The sequence below is a fragment of the Batrachochytrium dendrobatidis genome (assembly GCF_000203795.2).
Source record: "Batrachochytrium dendrobatidis JAM81 unplaced genomic scaffold BATDEscaffold_17, whole genome shotgun sequence".
NCBI lineage: Eukaryota > Fungi > Chytridiomycota > Chytridiomycetes > Rhizophydiales > Batrachochytrium > Batrachochytrium dendrobatidis.
In genome coordinates this window covers 154,590-175,076 of record NW_006281115.1, presented here as the reverse complement: position 1 = coordinate 175,076, position 20,487 = coordinate 154,590, and the positions used below count along the sequence as shown (strand labels likewise).

At 40.0% G+C, this 20,487-nt stretch overlaps 6 protein-coding genes across 6 annotated transcripts; 2 read left to right on the top strand and 4 right to left on the bottom strand.

Annotated features, from left to right (window-relative positions):
* Window positions 1–65: 65 nt before the first annotated feature.
* BATDEDRAFT_92333 (uncharacterized protein) lies at window positions 66–540 on the top strand (the record flags this gene model as incomplete). Its single annotated transcript, XM_006682653.1, has 1 exon — window positions 66–540. One exon carries the CDS (start codon window positions 66–68, stop codon window positions 435–437), a length of 372 nt encoding a protein of 123 aa, XP_006682716.1. The 3' UTR covers window positions 438–540.
* Window positions 541–800: 260 nt separating this feature from the next.
* On the top strand, window positions 801–1,448 carry BATDEDRAFT_28222 (uncharacterized protein; the record flags this gene model as incomplete). The annotated part of the gene is made up of 1 exon (XM_006682532.1): window positions 801–1,448. One exon carries the CDS (start codon window positions 801–803, stop codon window positions 1,446–1,448), a length of 648 nt encoding a protein of 215 aa, XP_006682595.1.
* Window positions 1,449–2,019: 571 nt separating this feature from the next.
* Window positions 2,020–3,707, bottom strand: BATDEDRAFT_28221 (uncharacterized protein; the record flags this gene model as incomplete). Its single annotated transcript, XM_006682531.1, has 3 exons — window positions 2,020–2,471; window positions 2,634–2,800; window positions 2,866–3,707. 3 exons carry the CDS (start codon window positions 3,705–3,707, stop codon window positions 2,020–2,022), a joined length of 1,461 nt encoding a protein of 486 aa, XP_006682594.1.
* A 229-nt stretch (window positions 3,708–3,936) lies between these two features.
* Window positions 3,937–12,917, bottom strand: BATDEDRAFT_36198 (uncharacterized protein; the record flags this gene model as incomplete). Its single annotated transcript, XM_006682593.1, has 20 exons — window positions 3,937–4,132; window positions 4,199–4,259; window positions 4,348–4,538; window positions 4,609–6,735; window positions 6,810–7,557; window positions 7,619–7,774; window positions 7,849–7,952; window positions 8,012–8,314; window positions 8,336–8,803; window positions 8,889–9,036; window positions 9,122–9,186; window positions 9,257–9,379; window positions 9,444–9,705; window positions 9,795–9,909; window positions 9,986–10,164; window positions 10,239–10,328; window positions 10,421–10,588; window positions 10,793–10,923; window positions 11,109–11,139; window positions 11,550–12,917. 20 exons carry the CDS (start codon window positions 12,915–12,917, stop codon window positions 3,996–3,998), a joined length of 6,975 nt encoding a protein of 2,324 aa, XP_006682656.1. The 3' UTR covers window positions 3,937–3,995.
* Window positions 12,918–13,361: 444 nt separating this feature from the next.
* On the bottom strand, window positions 13,362–16,363 carry BATDEDRAFT_36197 (uncharacterized protein; the record flags this gene model as incomplete). Its single annotated transcript, XM_006682592.1, has 3 exons — window positions 13,362–15,797; window positions 15,900–16,193; window positions 16,281–16,363. 3 exons carry the CDS (start codon window positions 16,361–16,363, stop codon window positions 13,484–13,486), a joined length of 2,691 nt encoding a protein of 896 aa, XP_006682655.1. The 3' UTR covers window positions 13,362–13,483.
* Window positions 16,364–17,316: 953 nt separating this feature from the next.
* BATDEDRAFT_36196 (uncharacterized protein) lies at window positions 17,317–20,011 on the bottom strand. The gene is made up of 2 exons (XM_006682591.1): window positions 19,724–20,011; window positions 17,317–19,562 (listed from the first exon to the last, which is right to left on the bottom strand). Exons 1-2 carry the CDS (start codon window positions 19,933–19,935, stop codon window positions 17,531–17,533), a joined length of 2,244 nt encoding a protein of 747 aa, XP_006682654.1. The 5' UTR covers window positions 19,936–20,011; the 3' UTR covers window positions 17,317–17,530.
* Window positions 20,012–20,487: the final 476 nt, after the last annotated feature.

The window sequence follows — 20,487 nt, the reverse complement described above, 5'->3', positions numbered from 1 at the left end:
TCAAGTTGAATTACAGTCAAATGAAGACAAAATGCAAGTTTCCAATTTCAAATCAAACCATCAACATGCACTCTCGAACCACAACTGTCATGATACGATGTGCATTGAAAGATGGATTGTATTCGCATGGATTCAAGTCAAGTTTTACTCCATTCTATAACCATCAATCTTATACTACGTCGAAAGGCAGTCACAAGCCAGGTCCACTTCCACTTGGTAACAAGGAACAACAGGCAGAGTATGAAGCTCTTGTGCGTGAAGCAGAAACAAGATCTCGACTAAATACAGATGAGAAACATCCTGATGCAGAAAGACATCCATTGCCTAGGTTTCCAAACAACTGTAATCCAGTAACAGGAGAAGTAGGAGGTCCAAAAGGTGTAGAACCTACTCGATATGGTGACTGGGAGAGAAAAGGCCGAGTGTTTGATTTTTGATATGCGAATAGGTTGACAATTACTGTTGAATTACTGTTGAGTTACATTGAATAAACAGTATAAAGATTTATTATATTGAATGAATTCTGATTAAACTAATATTCATGTAAAATCAAATACTAAAAGTTTGATGAAACAATTCATTAAACTGTCTTGGTTTTGTAGTGATTAACATGCACAGTTGCGATCGTTGTTTTGCGATCGTCGTTTGGTTTTACAAGACAAATTGTAGTCAACTTAACCCAGATTCAACTGTTGGTTACTTGAAACAGAATAAATTCAAGTTAAATGAAAGTCTTTTGTTTTGTGTGAATATTTGGTGAAATAGATTAACATTCAAACCTACCTCAACACTCACATTCAATGGGCATCACAACAAAAACTTATAAGCAGAGCAAGTCTAGAAAACATGCTGTTGCAACCAACAAGCAGTCTACAACTCCTTGTACTCCATCTGAACAAACTTCAACATCCTCTCAGGTATTACCAGCTGTTGTAAGCAAGATCATGCTAGAGATTAAGGCTGTCGCTACACAACTAACTGAGCTGGTCGAAACAGACGAAGCTGCCATTTTAACATCACATCCAATTGTCACCGAATCTCCAATTGACCATCCTAGTGATGCTACAGACTTACGAAATCATGCAATTGGCAAGATTCTTCCAGAATATAATAAACGGTTATTTGTTTATGAAGATGCCTTGCTCAAGTTACTACTAAGACTCGATTCAATCGATCTGAAAGGAATTCAACAGCTTAGAGAAGTCAGAAAGACCTGTATTCGATCAGTACAGTCACATCTAACAGCATTGGATCAATGGAAAACAGCATCATTAGAGGCTTGGCGTAATGGAACTTTACCTGTCGATCCCACTCCACTTGCTTCGTTGGATCTGAACAATCCATTACAAACTCGGAAACTATCTACCAACAGACCACTGATCATGGTATTAGGAACAGCAGCTGTAGCAGGTAAAGTCATGCATAGTATAACCTCAATCTTGTCTTGATGTATAGACCTGACTGCACTAATCTAAATATCTACATCTTATTCAACATTCTCAAATCCTGGCGGATTTATTAGCTCTAGTGTGTGCGCTGGTTTATGTAACAGTAGTTGAATATAATTAAAATACTATCAAACATTCATTCTGGATTTGAATTCTATACATGGATAAACGAATGTACGGCAAGATTGTGAGGTTGATTTCAAAAACTAAAATAAGATTGAAAAATATTATTCTTGTTTATCTTGTGTTATACCAAATGTGTGTCCTCAACTCATCAACAACGCTACAGATTTACCCATCAAACAAGGTTTACCAACTGTTCAACACAGTAATGTCGCAAAGTATAGCATTTCATATGTTCCATTCTTGAATCATTTAATAAAAATGAATGTCGTGCAATTCCAGACACCAAACATGTCTATTGAACAAACCATCAATTTTAATAGGAATGCACACCATTCAACCATCGTTTATTCCAAAACAGTTGCGTGAATACAACTGGTATACACTTGGATCTTGGTAATGATCATTGTTTAAACTTGTATTGATTTGATACATGGCTAAAAGCGTATCAATATCCTGATACAGATATGGCTAGTTGATGCAACTCTTTTTGCAACAATTGGGCTCTAGTTTGAAGGATCCCCAATCTTGCTGTACTTTCTCGTGCGTGATTCTCTACCAATCGTACTTCAGAGCATACCATTCGAATCTGAGATCTTAAATCTTGCAGATTAGGTAACGATGAAGACTTTTTCTCTGTACATACTGGGTTGATTTGAGTGGTACATGGATCAATGTGCTGTAAATCAACACTTTCGGTATGATGGTCAATACGTGTAGCTTGTTCAAGGACAGGTAGATGAACAGACTGTTTATCATTTGAATCTATGTGATGGGTCGCAAGATTCAAATGAGATTGAATACTGTTTGTTACAGGACTGGCTGTAAAACGTTCATGATCAATGGTTTCATCATGAGGTGTATACATTGTATCTGTACTAAAAGTTGATGCAATGGGTACTGTTTCATCACACAGGGTCGAGTTAAAAGTGTTTCTCGCCTGGTGCAGTTGAAGAAACCATAAATTCAACTCGGATCGTGAAACAACTATCCAATGAATGGACTCAAGTTAGTCAACCCTTTATATTCAACTACATCGTCACGCAGCAATACACCATATACCTTCAAATACTCTAGGCGGATCAGTTGAACTATTTGTGTTTTTGAGAAGAAATCTTGATTTTCCTTGTTTGGTATGCAACAATGCAAACGCAGCAGCACATGTTGGCATTGAATAGATAACACTACCCAATCGTCCATCAAAAGATAAAACCATTTCGCGAATCACACTGAATTTCAAAAGGTGTGAGATGTAAGCCATTACTTTCAACTGTATCCAATCCAAAAAACTCACTCTGTTCGAATTTCCAAATGAATGGCTGTTTTGCGTGTCCACATTCCACAACGTATTGAACGAGTAGGCGATTGAAACCATCTTGATATGGATGACGTAGCTTGTGACGCAGTAACAGATATAATGGTTCCTGAAAATATAAGATGATCATGCCTCGACTGCTTAGATGAGTCAACCTCATGGATTTGTCTAAAACAACCTGTAGGAACATTGAATGAGTTGTCAATCCAATCGTTGTTTTTCTGTGGTAATGTATTGCTTATATCCATACAATGAGTTTGAGATTCAACGATTGAAGGATTAGATGGCGTTCTTGGACGCGCTTGAAATATATGTGTGCTGGTCTCGTCATTCAATATACTATGAACATCAGAAGATTTAAAGTCAAGTTGTGATTGAACACTAGGCATATGTGTCTTAGTATAGGCTATTGATGTTTCAAGTGGAATGGGATACAGATGAGCAGTCGTGTTGGAAAACAGACATCTTGATAGAGTTGTCTTAAACTGAGACGCGTTGGAATCAGAAGGTAGTGGATAGTATTGCGCATCGCTATTATCTGATAGCTGTGAAATATTCTTCAATGTGTCGGCTGAAACACTTTGTGATATATATTTTTGAATGGTGTTTTTGGCACATATTGGTACATTGATTTTGGTTGTCATTTCATGGTGTGATGGTATGTAGTCATCCGTGTTGAAATTAGAGTGAATAGTCATTTCAGATGCATGGTTGGGAATGGCAGGCAACTGCTTTGAAAACTTTCGTTGATAGGATTGAAAGGTTTCATGGTGTTGAGATTGACTAGCATGTATTGGTTTTAGTGTTTCTGGCTGGTTCATGTTTGTGAAATAAAGTAAATGGGTAAAATTCAACAGTTGAATGAAAGTTACCGAGGGCCAACATTCAGTCAGCGTGTATTCGTCTTGATCAATACACTAATCACCATCTTTGTAACATGGTCGTTATGGAAACAAAATTAGTGTCTGTTAACCAAGAGTTTTATTTTTACTTTTTATCGACAATGCAACCAAGTTTTAACTGAAATAAATTTCATTAAATTTCATTAAATGAGTATATCCGAGTTTGGTAGCTGCGTACTGCTTTATTAAAACCACATAATGCCTTGGTTAAATAGGCATACCACTCACAACCCCTCTGATTTCTTTGAGAGTGAATTCCACTGCTGCAGCGGTTTCTTTGGGGATAATCGTTTCCAGTTTGGATACAATGCTATCCTTGAGTTCTGCTGGTAAAGGAAGTTGAACTACATACATAATTTCAAATGTCAGTTGTATTGGCAAAATCTTGAGCAAAAAAGAATAAACATTACCATTAAGCTTTTGAATCACTTCAAGCATCACAGTCGACGATTTAATGCGAATGGCAGTATACTAAGTTGAATCCAAAACCCCATAGTAGTCAGTATCAAATCTTCAGAATCAGTACTAATAAAGCTGCCCAAATATAATCACATCACACCTTGCTGTCGTCAAGTGAAACAAAAAGACCATTCATCACGACATGTGTGGTGGCAAGGTCAATGGGAATCGGATCAATCAGTAATTTTTCAAACACTTTGGAAAGAGATCCAAGAGCCGCCATTCGAATATTCCAGACATTTCCTTCTAAACTCTTGGCTAGCAGCTCCACAATCTGTTTGGTATGTGCAACTACAATCATATATACATGTTGGTGTTGTTGTTTCATTAGCATTACCACACATATACAGATCAATCGTACCTTGACTGGAACGAGTACGAGGAAAGCACTGTCCAATAGCAGTAAATGCATTGGCTTGAATAACCAAGGCAAGTGGTTTCTCGCGATCGTCATCCACATCCATATCGTTTTTATTGCTCTCGGTAGCAACATCAATCAAGTAGTCAATTAAATCGTCAAAATTGCCAATATCCAATGCATCGAAAACCGTGCCCAGATATTCGATTGCTAAACGGCGATATTTTTGGCTGTTTTTCTTTGCTTCACGAACAAACACAGTCTCCAACTCTGAAACAAGAGCTTTACCTACCGTGTCGGTTTTTAACCAACCTTTTCCTGCGACAGCAACATTGGCAAGTCCTTCCAATAAAGCTTCTTTGCCATCCCACGTACGACCAGCAAGATTCTCCAGCAAAAAAGGAACGGTTTGTGCCATATAAGGTTCAAATCCTTCACCAAGTGTTTTGGATAGATCTGCTATAGATTTACCCACCTGTCGCTTCACTGGCCAAGATGGCGACTCTTTCAAAAGAGTTTGACACAAATCAAGAATTTCCTTGACCCAAAGCTTTGCTGCACCTGAAGCGCCTGCCGTATTTTCTTCCCATACATTTTCCCAAACTTGATGGATACCATCGTGTCCATCGCGTGCCCCAATATAAGCCAGAGGAAGAACATCACTGTGAAACGATTTTAACTTATCGCCAGCAGTGCGTGACATTTCCAAAAAAACTACTCCCGCAATTGATTTGGCCTCTGGGTCTGTTGCATCCTCACTTTCAAGATATCCTTTTTTCAAATAAGTGATAATACGCGCAACAGCCGAATCACTGGCCAGTTTGCAGGTATGTCCAATGGCGACAGCAAACGTTTTGCGTACAACAGGTGAGCGATCTTGAATAGTACCAGAGAGAGCTTTTAGAACAACATCGGCATGGGGTTTAAAGTCCAAGGGCAATCGCTGAACAAGCAAATATACAAACCGGGCAGTTCCAGCACGGGTGGGAAGCCCGATCCCTTTTCGTATAATAGTGCAAAGTCGAGGAATCAAGCTTTCAACCACCTTTGCATCGACTTGACCAATACACTGCTCAATGGCATCCATCATTGGAGAATTGCGCGCAGCACTAAGACGAGAGGTGTCAAGCTGTTCTTGAGTGACATTGTACTTGTCAGCATGAAAGGTTAAATAGTTCATGACTTGAGGCTCAAGACTGCTAAGCGATTCAAGCAAGGTTCCAACCAGCTCGGTGATGTGAGGTTTCAATAATACTCCACCATTCTTGCAGAGACGAAGCACAGTAGTAAGAGAAAACTTTCGAACTTCTTCAGCCATTGAGCCAAGACCCTTGGTCAGCAAAAATGGAACTATAATATCCATAATCTTTTGACCCTGCTCGACCGCAACATTGGACGGATCACAGTATCTGACCGTCATTTTAGTCAGGGTTTTGCAAGTCAAAAATGCAGCATTGCGCACAGTTTCCTTGATGTCATCCAGAGCGCGAAAGCACATAGTCCACAACCGTTGCAAGTAAGGCTCCATCTCGCTCATTTGGCGTCCACTTAGGAAATCTGCCAATGCAGCACAGCTGGCCTCACGAGTGCGCCACATACGATCACCAAGACTATTCAAAATATCTTCAAGGATAAGATCCATGTATGTATCCATGGCTTTCTTGGGATTCTTGACCAATGCTCTCCAAATATTTTTCATACTTTCTGCTACCTTTTGGTTTGGATCGAATTGGTAGCGATAAAGCCGAGGAACAAGACTGGGTAAATGCTGCTGCAATTCTCGCTCTGCCTGTGCAGCAATGGATTCAAATCCCATGCTTGCGCCTCGACGAGAGTTCCAGATTGAATGATGCGATGCAAGCGACATAAATTTATACACAAGATCGGGTTGATTCATATCTGCAGCAAGAGAAAGAATAGACTGGTAAGTCGTAATGTTGCTGCCATCTGGGGTGGTTCCCAGAGTTTGGTTGTCAAAAAGCTGAGTATCCCCTGTAACACTCTGCGGAACCAAACGACGTCCCTCTGTAAATGTAGAAACAAGAGAGCGAACCAACTCATCCTTGACCTTTTGGTTTCCAATATCGTAAATGATGCCAATGCCTTTTGACGCTACTTCCTGCGTGAATTCTATAAAGATTCAATGTTAGAAACAGTCTAAAAGTATTCACATCTCAATGTAAAATCAGCAATTATCTACTGACCATCGCGATCGCCGAGAAGACCTGAAAATGCAGAGTGAATGGCTAGCGCATTTTCAGAAATATGGCTAGTATGTCCACAGTATTTGACGACACATAGTAGCCATATACATACAGCCTTTCTAGTAGCTGCAGCACCACCAGGCTGGAGCAACTCTAGCATCTTTGTTACAAATGAAACAGCTTTTGTCGGATCAGGAGTCGAAACCGACTCCGAGTCTCGAGTGTTTGAAGTAAGTGGTGGAAACGTGATTTGAGGAATATCCAAAAACTCGATCATATGGGTAGCCTGAAACCCAAACAGTAAGGTACAGACTGTATCACCAATATTAAAGTGCATTTCAGCATGCTTTGAAAAAATTGACGGAAGAGTCAGTACAAATGCTATAGCATCGTCGACAATCTCGGGTGATCCAAGACCAATATGACCAATGGCGAAAATAGCAGCTTCTTGAACTTTTGCATCTCGCATATTCTTGGACAGCTCAATCAATTGCGTTAATACTGATTTGATGCTTGACGTGGATTCTTTGCTAAATTTAAGTGGTGCATATCGACCCACTTCAGCAAGCGCCTGACAACTAGCAATAACAATGAATGAGTGATCATGGCCAAGGCCTCCCACAATTGCGTCCAAGTAGCTCGATATCAGCGATTGAGAAAGTATCGAGTCACTTTTGGGATATCTATACATGATTCTGCCAATCACAAATCCTAGCCCCAAAATGGCACCATGGCGTATATCCGATTTCTATCATCGACAACCCAATAAGTAAACATGAAGCCATCAAATATGTAATGCAAAAACATACTTGTTTAGATGTATCTTTGGCAGTTTCATAAAGCTCAGTCAACAATAGTTTCAACGAGTGCAATCTTGCAGAATCCGTAAGCTCCACCGTAGCAATAATACCAAGAATGTGAGCCATGTTCATTCGTGTTTCTGACTTGATTGTTGACAAAAAAGACTAAATAAAAACGTATTGAAGATTAGCCACGGATAAACACAGCTGCATAACAATATTTGAAACTCTCATTTTACCTTGATCCAGTCAATTTTGTTACTATATGACATACACAAAGGAAGTGGTCCAAGAGACACTAACTCAAGCAAATATGTAGAAGCTACAAGCTGCAGTACTCCATCTATAAACCAACAAGTCAATTTCGGTTTAATCAAACAAATACACAAAAAATACACATACCGGCACCAGGAGATTTAAGTGCTTCATCAATGAAATGAATATATCCGAGCAATCCTGAAATATGATTTTTTGGCTTATCCACTTGCATTGTATTGGCATCAGCATGCTCAGAATCCCACATGTGTTTTAACATGACTGTAAGCTTGTCGCGGGTTTGGGCACTAACAATACTGACAGGATCTTCAACCTTGTTAAAATTGTTTAGCTGTGCGCGAGGATCAGCCGTCAGCACAATCAATCGTCTCAAGAATTCCAGCTGATAGGTATACGTTTCCACGGGCATGTTGAGAATCCATTTGGAACCTAAAGTGCCAAGAGTTATACCTGTACGTAAACGTTTAGACATGCTGTAAAGGTATGCAACAGTAGTATTGATGTTGGGTAGCTTGGCTTTCCATTCTGTAAGAATTGTACTTTCTTCAGCCTCGTTTCCACCAATAAGGCCAATTTCAGGAAACCCAAGACCTTTTTTGGCTTCTTCACGCACTTCTAGTTTTGAATCTGCTGATGCTAAAATGCAAATATAACGTCCGACTGGAGAGGAAAATGGAAATAAGTTTACGGCATACTTTACTGCCGCATATCGAGCCTGGTGTTCTGCCTTGTCAACATTAGCAAGCAAAATAGCCTCAATCTCATTACGAGAAACCTGATCATTAGCAACCTCTTTGTATGCTGAAATCATATTGAAAAGTGCTTCTAGAACAGAAACTCTGACATTGCGCTGTTCCGCTGACACTGCAGTAAAAAAGTTGTACAAAATGGTAATGTCCTTTTGAAACGGCGCAGGCACTAGACATGCATAATATGAATTGATCAAAACCCTGCCGAGAAAAGCTTTACAAAAATCAGATTATATCAATAGACTGATGCATACCTCGCTTGGACAACAGTCCAACAGCCTCATAGGCAAAACCACGAAGACTCTCACTGTCATTTCCGTTTTCTTCGGTATAATCGTCGATAAATTTAAGCAGTCCAGTGAGCAAAACAGGTGAAACAACCTCGAGCTTGGCAGTATCTGACTGAGGATTTAAAGGATAAACTAAAGAGTAAATACAACATTGGCAGTATTCAAAAAAAATTCAATGTATATTACAAATGACACACCATGCGAGCAATCCATTGTACAAACGACATTCCTCCAGAGCGCAGCTTATGAGTGGTTTTTTGCCCTAAAATAAATGGTGTCAGATGGATCAAGTTTAAATTGATTGCATCAATAGATGATTAAATGAGAGTTACCATAAAGAGCATCAAATGCCACTTGCATAGCCAGTTGAATAAAGTTTGTTGCTAGAGCAGAGCGCAGTAAAAATTCAATTACAAGCTGCTTGATGCTGGTTGGAACTGGTCCGCGAATATAATCTACACAATATCAAAAAATAAAATTTAAGCATTTGGCAAGATTTAAACCCTATTATTAGCATACCTGTTTTAGACTTGGCAGAGGTGCCATCACGATTAGTAGTGGAGTCTGGCAGATTACTTCCAAGGTACAGCGAATATAGTACAAACACAGTCACAGGATCTTCAAAGTTTGGTTTTTCAGATCTTTTAAGACCATCATTGCCAATTGATTGAACCTCGGAAAAGGTATCACCGGCACATATTATATAAATGATAAACTTTTCCAAAATAAACATTTTTTCTGGTACAAAGTTGACATTCATGACAAATCGAGCCAGACTGATCTAAATCAATTGAAATTACAGTGTCAATACATGGCAGCAGTTATAAGAATACTGATTAGCAAAACACGTCTTGCCTTTAAATCACGAACATTCAAGTTAGATTTGCTCCATGCAGCCTGAAGGTTGTTAGTAATTAATAAAACGGCGTCTTTACTAGATCCAGGTGGAATAACATCCAATGCAGTCAAGACAGGAGTGTTGGCACTATTTATTTCAAACAAGCCAATTGTGTGATTAGACCAAAACAAATTGCAATACATTTCAATTGATAAAAACGCACTATTCAGCCGCATTTCTAGCTGTCATGGTGCGACCAGAGGACGGAACAGTATACAGCATAACATCCATAAAACAGTTTAACAGAAACTTGAGATCTTCTGGGTTACTTTTAAAGTCAAACGGATCTTTGATCTGGGGAGCAGCACCAGGACCAGTTTTTTCTTTGTAATTGGAAATAATCTAGATTTGACATTGAACATTTAGTCAATGTCGAGGCAAAATGCCGCTTTTCAATTCTTGACGCATTGCCTTACTGGTAAAGCAATAGAAAGCAGAGTCGTACGCTGAGCATAAGATCTAGTCGAGATGCCAGACAGAACCAATGGCAAAAGCCGAACAGATTCCTACACATTAGTTGCGATTTTATTCATGGTCAGTTTTATGATTGGTATTCATGGCACAAGCAGCAGCTAGGATTGTATTTATTCAAGCTTACAGTAGTATCCAGTCGAGAATAGCCAGCTTCGATAAAACTGAGGATAAGATTGCGTTGTAGCACACTTGCACTCGGCTTGGTAAATGACTGGAGTAGAGTTTCTACAGGAACTTGAATAGAAATAGACGACTTTAAGCGTTTATGGGCGTGATTGCACATGGAAATGACCTATTTAAAAGTCATTGATTACAACGTTTATTGAAAGGGAATAATAATGCAAACGATAAGCTTAAGATCCAGATGTAAAACTATGCTTTCTGAACAGATTTACGCATGTATAATCAAACAAGCAGTAAATAGCAATCATTGAATTTCTTGTTCGTGCAACATTACAACATAGAAAGTGGAGTTCTAGATAAAGGAATCTTTTACCTTTTGGCGGACGACATCATGAGGACTATCTAGTTTAAGTAGCACGGGGGCAAGAAAGTTGTGAATGACTCTTTCAAATTTAGCGTCAGTGTCAGCCAAAGCCATTCTCAGTTCGACATTTTCAAGCAGCTCTGCACATGTATATAATAAAATAGAGTCAAAATCAAATTAAAGACTTGGTAAGAGATTATGGCCTGCAGTTGAGCCAGGGGGGAAAAATAGTATGTAAATCTAATAGATAAAATAATGTAGTGTTTCTAGACGCTTTTTGCGCAACTCTATTATAAAACTCATGCTAAGATACAGCACATCTTACCCGTTTCTCTATCTGCCATTTCAGTTACCAACTAATAATGAGAATAAATGGATAAATGAGAAATTGCCAGCAATTCTCGCTACCAGTTTACATCACGTGTTTTCAAAAGTATGCGTAAAACTCACTTTTGGGTTGAATTTTTCATGTTTCGCACTTGTGATTTTTGGTATAAAAAGCAGATTGTTGTTATCAAGACTTTAACAAAATTCTGTTAATCTTTTTTCTCTTGAAGAGTGATTTGAGTGTCGTTTTCTTATGATTGTTATCATGACAGTTGCTTTGATGTTAAAACCATTTTACTCCAAAAGTTTACTTTTTGAATTAAATCAGATTAAGCTAGATACTATGTAAATGTCTGTTTACAAAAATATCATGATTCGTAGTATTGGTTATTTATATTTTAAACGTATTCACATGTTGTAGTCCACCATTAGGTCCTACCAACATCAGCAATTGTTTGGATGAAGGTGTCATGATTTTTGATAAATCTAAAAACCTCAACGCAGAGCAATGAGTAAGCAACTTCAGTCCCTCCACCGTGATGAATCTGCATGCAGCCAAAGTCAGAAATGACAAAGTTTGTGTCATGGGTGCTTTTGATATCGTTAAAATCGATTCATTGGTGATGTTGAGACATCGCTCGAGTGAAAGTCGTGATAAAATTGGACATGCTAAAGCAATCGACTTTATGGCCGTGTCTGTTAGATATATACATCCTGTGAGGTCGATTTGACGCAATATGAATGTGTGTACATTTTGTTTGAAAATAGATTGGATGCAAGAGTCGGATATGCTGCAGCTTCTTAACACAAGTTTTTGAAGATAGCTCAGAGGTATAGAAATGGTATCATGATTTTTTATGGGAATAGCTGAATGGAAGGAATTGAGTGATGTTGAACCAGTATATGTATCCGAATCATCGGTTTCAATAAACTCGCTTAAATCGGGATTTTCTATATGTTCGTGTCGCATACGGATTCGAGGCTTGCATAGCTCAAATTCGCATAAACGGATGGCTAGACCATCCAAATGAAGATCCACTGTATGGGGGAATAAAAATTGGAGAGCAATACGCTCAAGTTGGGCTGCATTTTGTTTTAAAAGGGATGCAACTGCAATTTGGGAATCCAGGCTGGCTCCAATAAGCTCAAATGTAGAAAGTGGTGGTAGTATTTTAAATATAGATTTTAAACCAGATGCAGTAACCATAAAGCAGTCCATCATTTTAAGCGATTTCAAACGACTAGTAGATGTAGACGGCGTTGGAGTTAAAGTAGACTGTAGCAGTTTAGGAGTACCGGGATTCCACAGAAGCAATGATATCAAGCGAACAAGCAGCAAATCCGTAATCACAGATTGGCTTCCTGTAAGCAACGACAAATCCAGCTCCTGAACAGCATTTCCAGGATACTCGATAGTACTTTGAGATAAAGTCGAAATGGATGTCATAGGCTTGGATGCATTTTCAATCCATCTTATGCGTGCTGATTGGGCACTTGCAAGAGTATCAATGAATCTATACAAAAGATTCTTTTGAGAAAGCCTAGGAGCTTGAAATAAAAGTCTGAGTACACTTGCATGCCATGAGCGACATACTCTTGCACATGCTTTAATGTTCTCTCCTGACTGGCCAAGGAAAGATTGCTGGTGCTTATTTATGTACTGCTGAACAGGATGATGCTCAGATCCCTGGCCTTTACCTCGATCTTGTTCATGAACAATAGAAAACACACACGAGTCTGACTGATTGTTGTGTACATACAAAAAGATGGACTGGAGGATCTCCACTGGCAGAATGGAGATATGCATAGCAAGTGCGTGTCGGATCAAAACTCGACTTGTTTCAAACCAAAAGTAAATTCAAAATCACGTGGTTTAGCTTACTTGAATCAGCGTACTCTCTTGTAGATTACAGCCAACAGAGAATATGAATCGAGAAATCAATGAAAAGTTATCACCATCTTGTGTAAAGCTCGCTTACTTTTGAATTTGTTTCTTTCTTGATTTTCTTTTCAAATCTTTATTTTTAATGGCAAGGCAAACTTGCAGCTCACAACTGTAATCTGCGACTTTCGAATTTCAAAATGACATTGGGTTTGCTGACATTGTCGCAGAAACAAGCTCAATCAAAAAAGTAGGAATAAAATCTATGCAAATACTTTTCAAAACATGGTATACACTAATGATGATGGCTATTGATAATTTTTCATTTATTTTATCTTTTCATTTTTATTCCTTGTTAGCCGTAGCAGTAAAATATTTTAGGATTGTTGCAGAATGAAAGCAATGTGTTGATTCATTTGTATGCTGAGATACAACTGTTAAAGTGAATTATACACTATTTGAAACTATTGGTGTTCAACAAATCAAATAGTTTATATGAGGAATGCCATGAGCGACACTAACACACACATTAAAGTCATTGAACTAGGAAGTAGGGTCAAACCACTGCTAAGAATCATGCCTTCGCCAGGATACGCGGTCGATAGAGGTGTATACTGTGGAGTCGATACAGGACTAGACACTGCGCGGTTTTCTGCAGTAATCACTTCGATTACAGATGCAACTATTGGGGATGGATCTTCATTAGTAGGAGAAGGTGCTTGGGTTGTAACAGGATCTACTGTTGTAGTTATGGGATTAGGTGCTGCAGCCGTGGTCCATGTGTTAGAGTTTGAACAACTCCATCCGTTAGTGGCATCAGGTGTGCACGTATCTATAGGAGTGTCAGTCCATTCTGGTTTAGGTATAGTAGCTACTGGTGTCCAGGCAATAGTTGTTTCAACTTGACTGTCGGAAACTGATGCTTGTGCAATCACTGTTGTTAACGGTTCACTTGGAAATTCGAGAGTTGGAGTTTCCGCTGTGGTCATCACTACGGGCCATTCAGTTGAAGATGCAGTCGTTTCAACAATTATTGGAGGAATTGTGGAAACTTCAGTTTCTAGCGGTGGTTCATCAGTTGTGGTTGGTAATACAGTTGTAATTACTTCAATAAAACTTGTTGTTGTGGCAGGCTCGACCGTTGTTGTTGGAGTTTCAATAGGCGGTTCAGAGCATGGTGGTTCATCATCAGTTGTGGTAGGCTCAACTGTTGTCGTTGGAGTTTCAACAGGTGGATCAGAGCATGGTGGTTCATCATCAGTTGTGACTGGTGGTGGAGTAATGACGCGTTCAGGAACAGATGCGATTGTAACTATTTCAATGAAACTAGTAGTGGTAACAGGTGCAACCGTTGTGGTAGTTGTCGTGGTTGTAGTAGGTGGTGGTGGTGGAGGATAAGCAACTGTCGTTGGAGTTTCAACAGGTGGATCAGAGCATGGTGGTTCATCAGTTGTGACTGGTGGTGGAGTAATGACGCGTTCAGGAACAGATGCGATTGTAACTATTTCAATGAAACTAGTAGTGGTAACAGGTGCAACCGTTGTGGTAGTTGTCGTGGTTGTAGTAGGTGGTGGTGGTGGAGGATAAGCAACTGTCGTTGTTGGAGTTTCAACAGGTGGATCAGAGCATGGTGGTGATGAAGTGACAATAACACGTCCAGGAACAGATGCGATTGTGACAATTTCAATGAAACTTGTCGTAGTAGTCGTGGTAGGAGCAACCGTTGTTGTGGTTGTTGTGGTAGGAGCAACCGTTGTTGTCGTGGTTGTGGTTGTAGTAGGTGGTGGTGGATAAGCAACTGTCGTTGTTGGAGTTTCAACAGGTGGATCAGAGCATGGTGGTGATGAAGTGACAATAACACGTCCAGGAACAGATGCGATTGTGACAATTTCAATGAAACTTGTCGTAGTAGTCGTGGTAGGAGCAACCGTTGTTGTGGTTGTTGTGGTAGGAGCAACCGTTGTTGTCGTGGTTGTGGTTGTAGTAGGTGGTGGTGGATAAGCAACTGTCGTTGTTGGAGTTTCAACAGGTGGTTCAGAGCATGGTGGTGATGAAGTGACAATAACACGTCCAGGAACAGATGCGATTGTGACAATCTCAATGAAACTTGTCGTAGTAGTCGTGGTAGGAGCAACCGTTGTTGTCGTGGTTGTGGTTGTAGTAGGTGGTGGTGGAGGAGGATAAGCAACTGTTGTTGTTGGAGTTTCAATAGGCGGTTCAGAGCATGGTGGTGATGAAGTGACAATAACACGTCCAGGAACAGATGCGATTGTGACAATTTCAATGAAACTTGTCGTAGTCGTGGTAGGAGCAACCGTTGTTGTGGTTGTTGTGGTAGGAGCAACCGTTGTTGTCGTGGTTGTGGTAGTGGTTGTAGTAGGTGGTGGTGGAGGAGGATAAGCAACTGTTGTTGTTGGAGTTTCAATAGGCGGTTCAGAGCATGGTGGTGATGAAGTGACAATAACACGTCCAGGAACAGATGCGATTGTGACAATTTCAATGAAACTTGTCGTAGTCGTGGTAGTGGTAGGAGCAACCGTTGTTGTCGTGCAAGAAACAGATCGTCTCCACACAACTGGAGCATGAGGTGGATAATACTTTGACTTTCCAGTTTTATGATGTTTTACTGGATACCTTTTATGATGGGGATAAGAAGATTTATCCTTGTTCTTGTAGTACTTTCCGTGTTTACTATAATCGTTATTGCTAGTATGTTGCTTAACAGGCTCCCATGGACTTAAAGTGGGTTCTGAACATGGCGGTGTTGTGGCAGTGGTGGTTTCCCAACACGTTTTAGCCATGATTCTATATATTAGATACCCAATTAAACGTGACAGTTAGTACAACACAACCATGCACATTGATTCGCATGTTTAAAACAAGTCGTTTAGAAAATTCAAAACTTACGTTTTTTTCATGGAATGGCCCAGAACGTCGTTGATAGCAGAAATCACAAAGTTTAAATTGGAAGGAACGGCTGCAGCCAAGACTGTTGTGGACGTATCACCTTCGCTGGGGGTAGGAATCACCAATTCTGGAGTCCATTGGGGAGTAGCACTCAAGCTAGTATATGATGAAACGCTTGCAACAGTAGTTTCGGTACTATGCACAGGTGAAGAATTTGCAGTTGCAAACTCTTCGCCGCCAAACACAATATTGTCTGGATTGGACAAATCTGATGTAACAGATCCTGCTGCAGGGCTAAATGGATCCATACGTTATCAAAAAGCGGCATAATTAGCGCAAATACAAATCAAATCTAACAAGGTATTTAAACAATAGGTTTACCTTTCAAGTGGAAATACAATGGCAGACACCATTAATGGTACAGTTACCACTGCAGAGAATACCAATGACCAAGTAAAATGCATTGTTTTTGGTAGGTTAGAGATTTTAATTTAAAAATCAAATCCAGCAAGGGATATGGATAGGATCAAGAAACAAGTCAGCAAGTAATGGCAAATACGGCCAGTGATTTACTTCATTTTATACTTGTCGAGTGCAAAGATATGATGACATGCTCCGCCATGTAATTGGGCCACATCTTACATCAAGTCCGCCGCACATATCGCTTTGTGATAATAAAAGCGTTATTATTATTCAGGTTCAATTAAGGATAGGTTGATGGCACAAGAAACGACTACGTCAGTTACTACGCCTTTGGTAAGCAGATTTATCAGACTGGGTGGCGAATTCTAGGCAGACGCGATGAAAGTGAATTAGTGCGGCAAGAATAGGTTATACTCGTTTTAATCTAAATACTCCAATCCATGACACATGTGCATCTTGCATAATCACTAGTAATATAAATTTGATTTTGAGTGTGGATAGTAACGGATTCAGAATAGCTTCATCACCGGAATAAACAAATAGTTGAATGCCGTATTTACCGCCGTATTCACGTAAAATGTAATACTTGTATTTTGTCTTTATTGCCTCTTTGGAATGACCAATGGCTAAATATGTGTTGTGCTTTTCTATTATAAATTGGTTTGAATTAGACACTTTCAACTCAATAACAAGGCTCATCATATGATACCCAACTAAAGTGTTGGGATTGTTTTTTGGCATAGTCATGCATTGTACGATTACCAGATTCATCCATTACAATTCAGATACTGAGTTCAACTGCTGTATTCTGATCTCATGCTCGCGTTCTAGCTCAAGAAACGGACTGCACATTTTGGGAATGCAACCATGCATGCCCATCACCCAATGCCATGTTTGGTTTGAATGAAAGGAGAGTTGGATTGGACACTTGTTACACAAATAAGCAAAGACCAGTAGACTCTACCAAAGAGTTTTAGGATACAATATTGTCAATCATTTAAAACTGGTTGTTTATTATGTACTTGGTACTTTTATTTAGTGTCCCATTTTACGTGAATACAGCTGTAAATCTTGATCCGACCATAAAAAGTACTAAAGTCTTTCAACTTGAATTCAAAAGTTGAATTCGTATTAACAATAAACAGGTTGTTTATATACTTGGCAGACACAATCATTCACATCCTCGTCTTTAAAGCCCAAATATGGCTTTAAAGTGTTTCTTGTTGCTTTGAAGACTTGTGTTGTTTATAAAACTCGACACCGTCAAATTCATATGGCTTTTTTGGTCCTTTTGGATGTTTTGGCTTTTTCGGGTGTTTTGGCTTTTTCGGATGCTCTGGCTCTTTTGGAGGTGGTGTAGGGGTTGGCGTAGGAGGAGAGGGATCTTTATGTTCTTCACATTCTTCAGGTACATCGAATGCCTCGGTGCCACCAGAAAGAGCACTCAGACCAAGACCACGTTTGGCAAATGCGTTCCAGATCACGCACTGATTCTCACCCATTGTACCAGTTTGGTCAGCAAGCAGGATGGCATCACGAGCAGAAACAAATGTAGGATAACAAGGCTGCAGTTTTAAACCATCCACAACAAGTTGAAGAGCAAGTTTGTTGCCAGACAGACCTGTCAAATGACGACCTGGCTCGGTAGATAGCTTGTTGTCAAACCAGTTACCATCAAATCCGTGTTTGTCAACTAGAGCCCAATAAAACTCGTAGAGAATCTCGGCCCATACTTCACCCTTGGCATGCACCTCCCAGTAGAGTGGTTTTTTAAGATAGCCATAGGTAGATGGATTAGTTTTGAACGATGTGGAGTAGGCGTATTTGCGAATGCCAGCACGTCCACTAGCATAGCTACCCATGCCAAAGTCATCGTTTCTGGTGTTTTCTGGAGTCATGCGCACAATAGTGGCAAAGAAGTCGCCCCATCCTTCACCCATGCCACCACTTTCTCCCCAACCAAGACAGTCAGAGTTGCTGGGACCTCCAGTTAAGCGGATGGAAATACCATGAGAATATTCGTGGATGATGATACCGCTTTCAAGATCGCCATCGTGGTAGGGTTTTGTGACAGTCCATACATACATGCGCATACGTGGTTGAGAGCCATCAGGAGGAGTGGCAAAGTTGGCATTATTGTATCCCGATCCATCCTGAGCATTGGCAATAACGGCATCGTTACCTTTTCCGCCATTGCCATAGTTGTCATTCTGAAAATTGCCAGCCTTTTCGTCAAATCCATACAGATAAAACAGATCGTGGATGATATTGTTATAGTAGAACAGATTGGTGATGGCAGCGTCAAGGTAGGAAGTGGGATTCTTTTTCTCGTCAATTGAAAAATCAAAAGCCATTTTATCGTTTGCACTTGGTCTGTAATTGTTGCGCCAAGAGTTTCCGCCGTCAGGATTATCTTGAGCAAACACATTGTTTCCTATAGTGGTGTTGTAAGCATCACGCGTGGTGCCTTTACTATGCCATCCGTAGGGACTTGCATCAGGATGTTCCGTGTCAAAAACAATAGCACGTTTTCCCGAGTCGGGATCATTGACACCAAGTGGATAGACATCGTAAGACGCACCGTTTACCCAGTCGATGAGACCCATCACTTGACTTGTGTGAGCATCTACCTGAATATGATACCAGTTGGAATCCAAATCCATGACCACATCCCACACAGGAGTGAGTTTATGGCCACCATCGCTTTGGATAAACATGAGTTTTGCAGTAATGTCTTGAATGGCATCAGAAACACCCGTAATGGTATATGACAAATGACCATCATTTTCGGTATTATCTGCAACCAATGTTTGAGTGAGCACTGCATTTTCCACATTGATACCAAGATACTCTCCGGCAGCCATTACAGCATCCAGGGGACTGAGTTTCAAGTTGTCCATTTTGGTAGAAACTGGAATATGGGCCTGCTCAATAGTGAACGAGTTTGTATCGGATTGAGTGAGCAGCATAGGCAGTTGTTTGCCATCTCTGCTATCAGAATCAAGAGAATCACCACCCATAGCAGAGGTAGCAGCAGCAAAGACAGGACGGGTTACAAAATTATGGCCAGCAGAGATGACCAAACCCCTGGCATCAATATTAACATTTCCAACTGCATTGGTGATGTCGATGCCACTCAGTCTTTGCTGAACATGAACATGGTACATGCGACCCTTTGTCTCGACAACCGATTTGATATAGAGAGAGGACCTAGGAACATTTGCAATATCTGACAGATACCTAAAGTGACAGGATCAAAAGGTTAAAACAACGCGATGGAAACCAGCTGGATTCACAACCAGATGAAAGCATTGACAAGTCTTAAACCAGACTCTAAAGCAATGATTACAAATCAAAATGACAGCAACAATGATGAAGCTTTATACATTCAATACACTTACTCGAGGGCAGTTTCTTCAGGAGTCAAGGGTAGAATACTGTTGGGCATATACAAGGGACTGCGAGCAGGAAGTGAGTGTAAATGGACATTTGTAGTCAAAGGACCGAAATTAACAATAGAACGTTTAGTTGGTGCAGCAACTAAAAGAGCGGGAGCTGAAGCCAGCATCATTACAGTGGCTAGAACCATAGCCATTGAACAAGAGTGGTTCATGGTGTTGGAGAGTATGTTTATTCAAAAGAGTATGTTCAGTCAAGAGAGTATGTTCAGTTGCAAGAATAATAGGTTGTCAAGAATAACAAGTTGTTGATGAAGATGACTCGCGGTTGGATTTAAACTTTTAAACCTTTAACCACGTGGTCATTTCACGTGGTTATTTGCGTGGCTGTTTCGCGCTATTTCCATCCAATCATTCAAGAGTGATTTGACTCGATTCAAACGCTTTGCAAAATCAACTCATGGCAAAAAATGAAGCTGAGGAAAAGCATTTGTTTGTATTCAACAGCCCATTTTTGCCATGTTTGAAAGCATTCTGATGCCATCAAGCAAGCTCTGTTGCTGTACTTTAAAACCGTGGATGACTCGTTTGTGAAGTTGCATGATGGATTTAGATTAGCAGACTATGTAGGTGAAGCATTGAGGCTATTACGTCAAAGCAAGACCAAAAGATGAAAATTGTGTTACATTGAATTGAGGAGCAGCAGGTCAGAGTGTCGCTGTGTTACAGAGACACGATCGATAGATGGCCTTGCCATTCAAATCGAC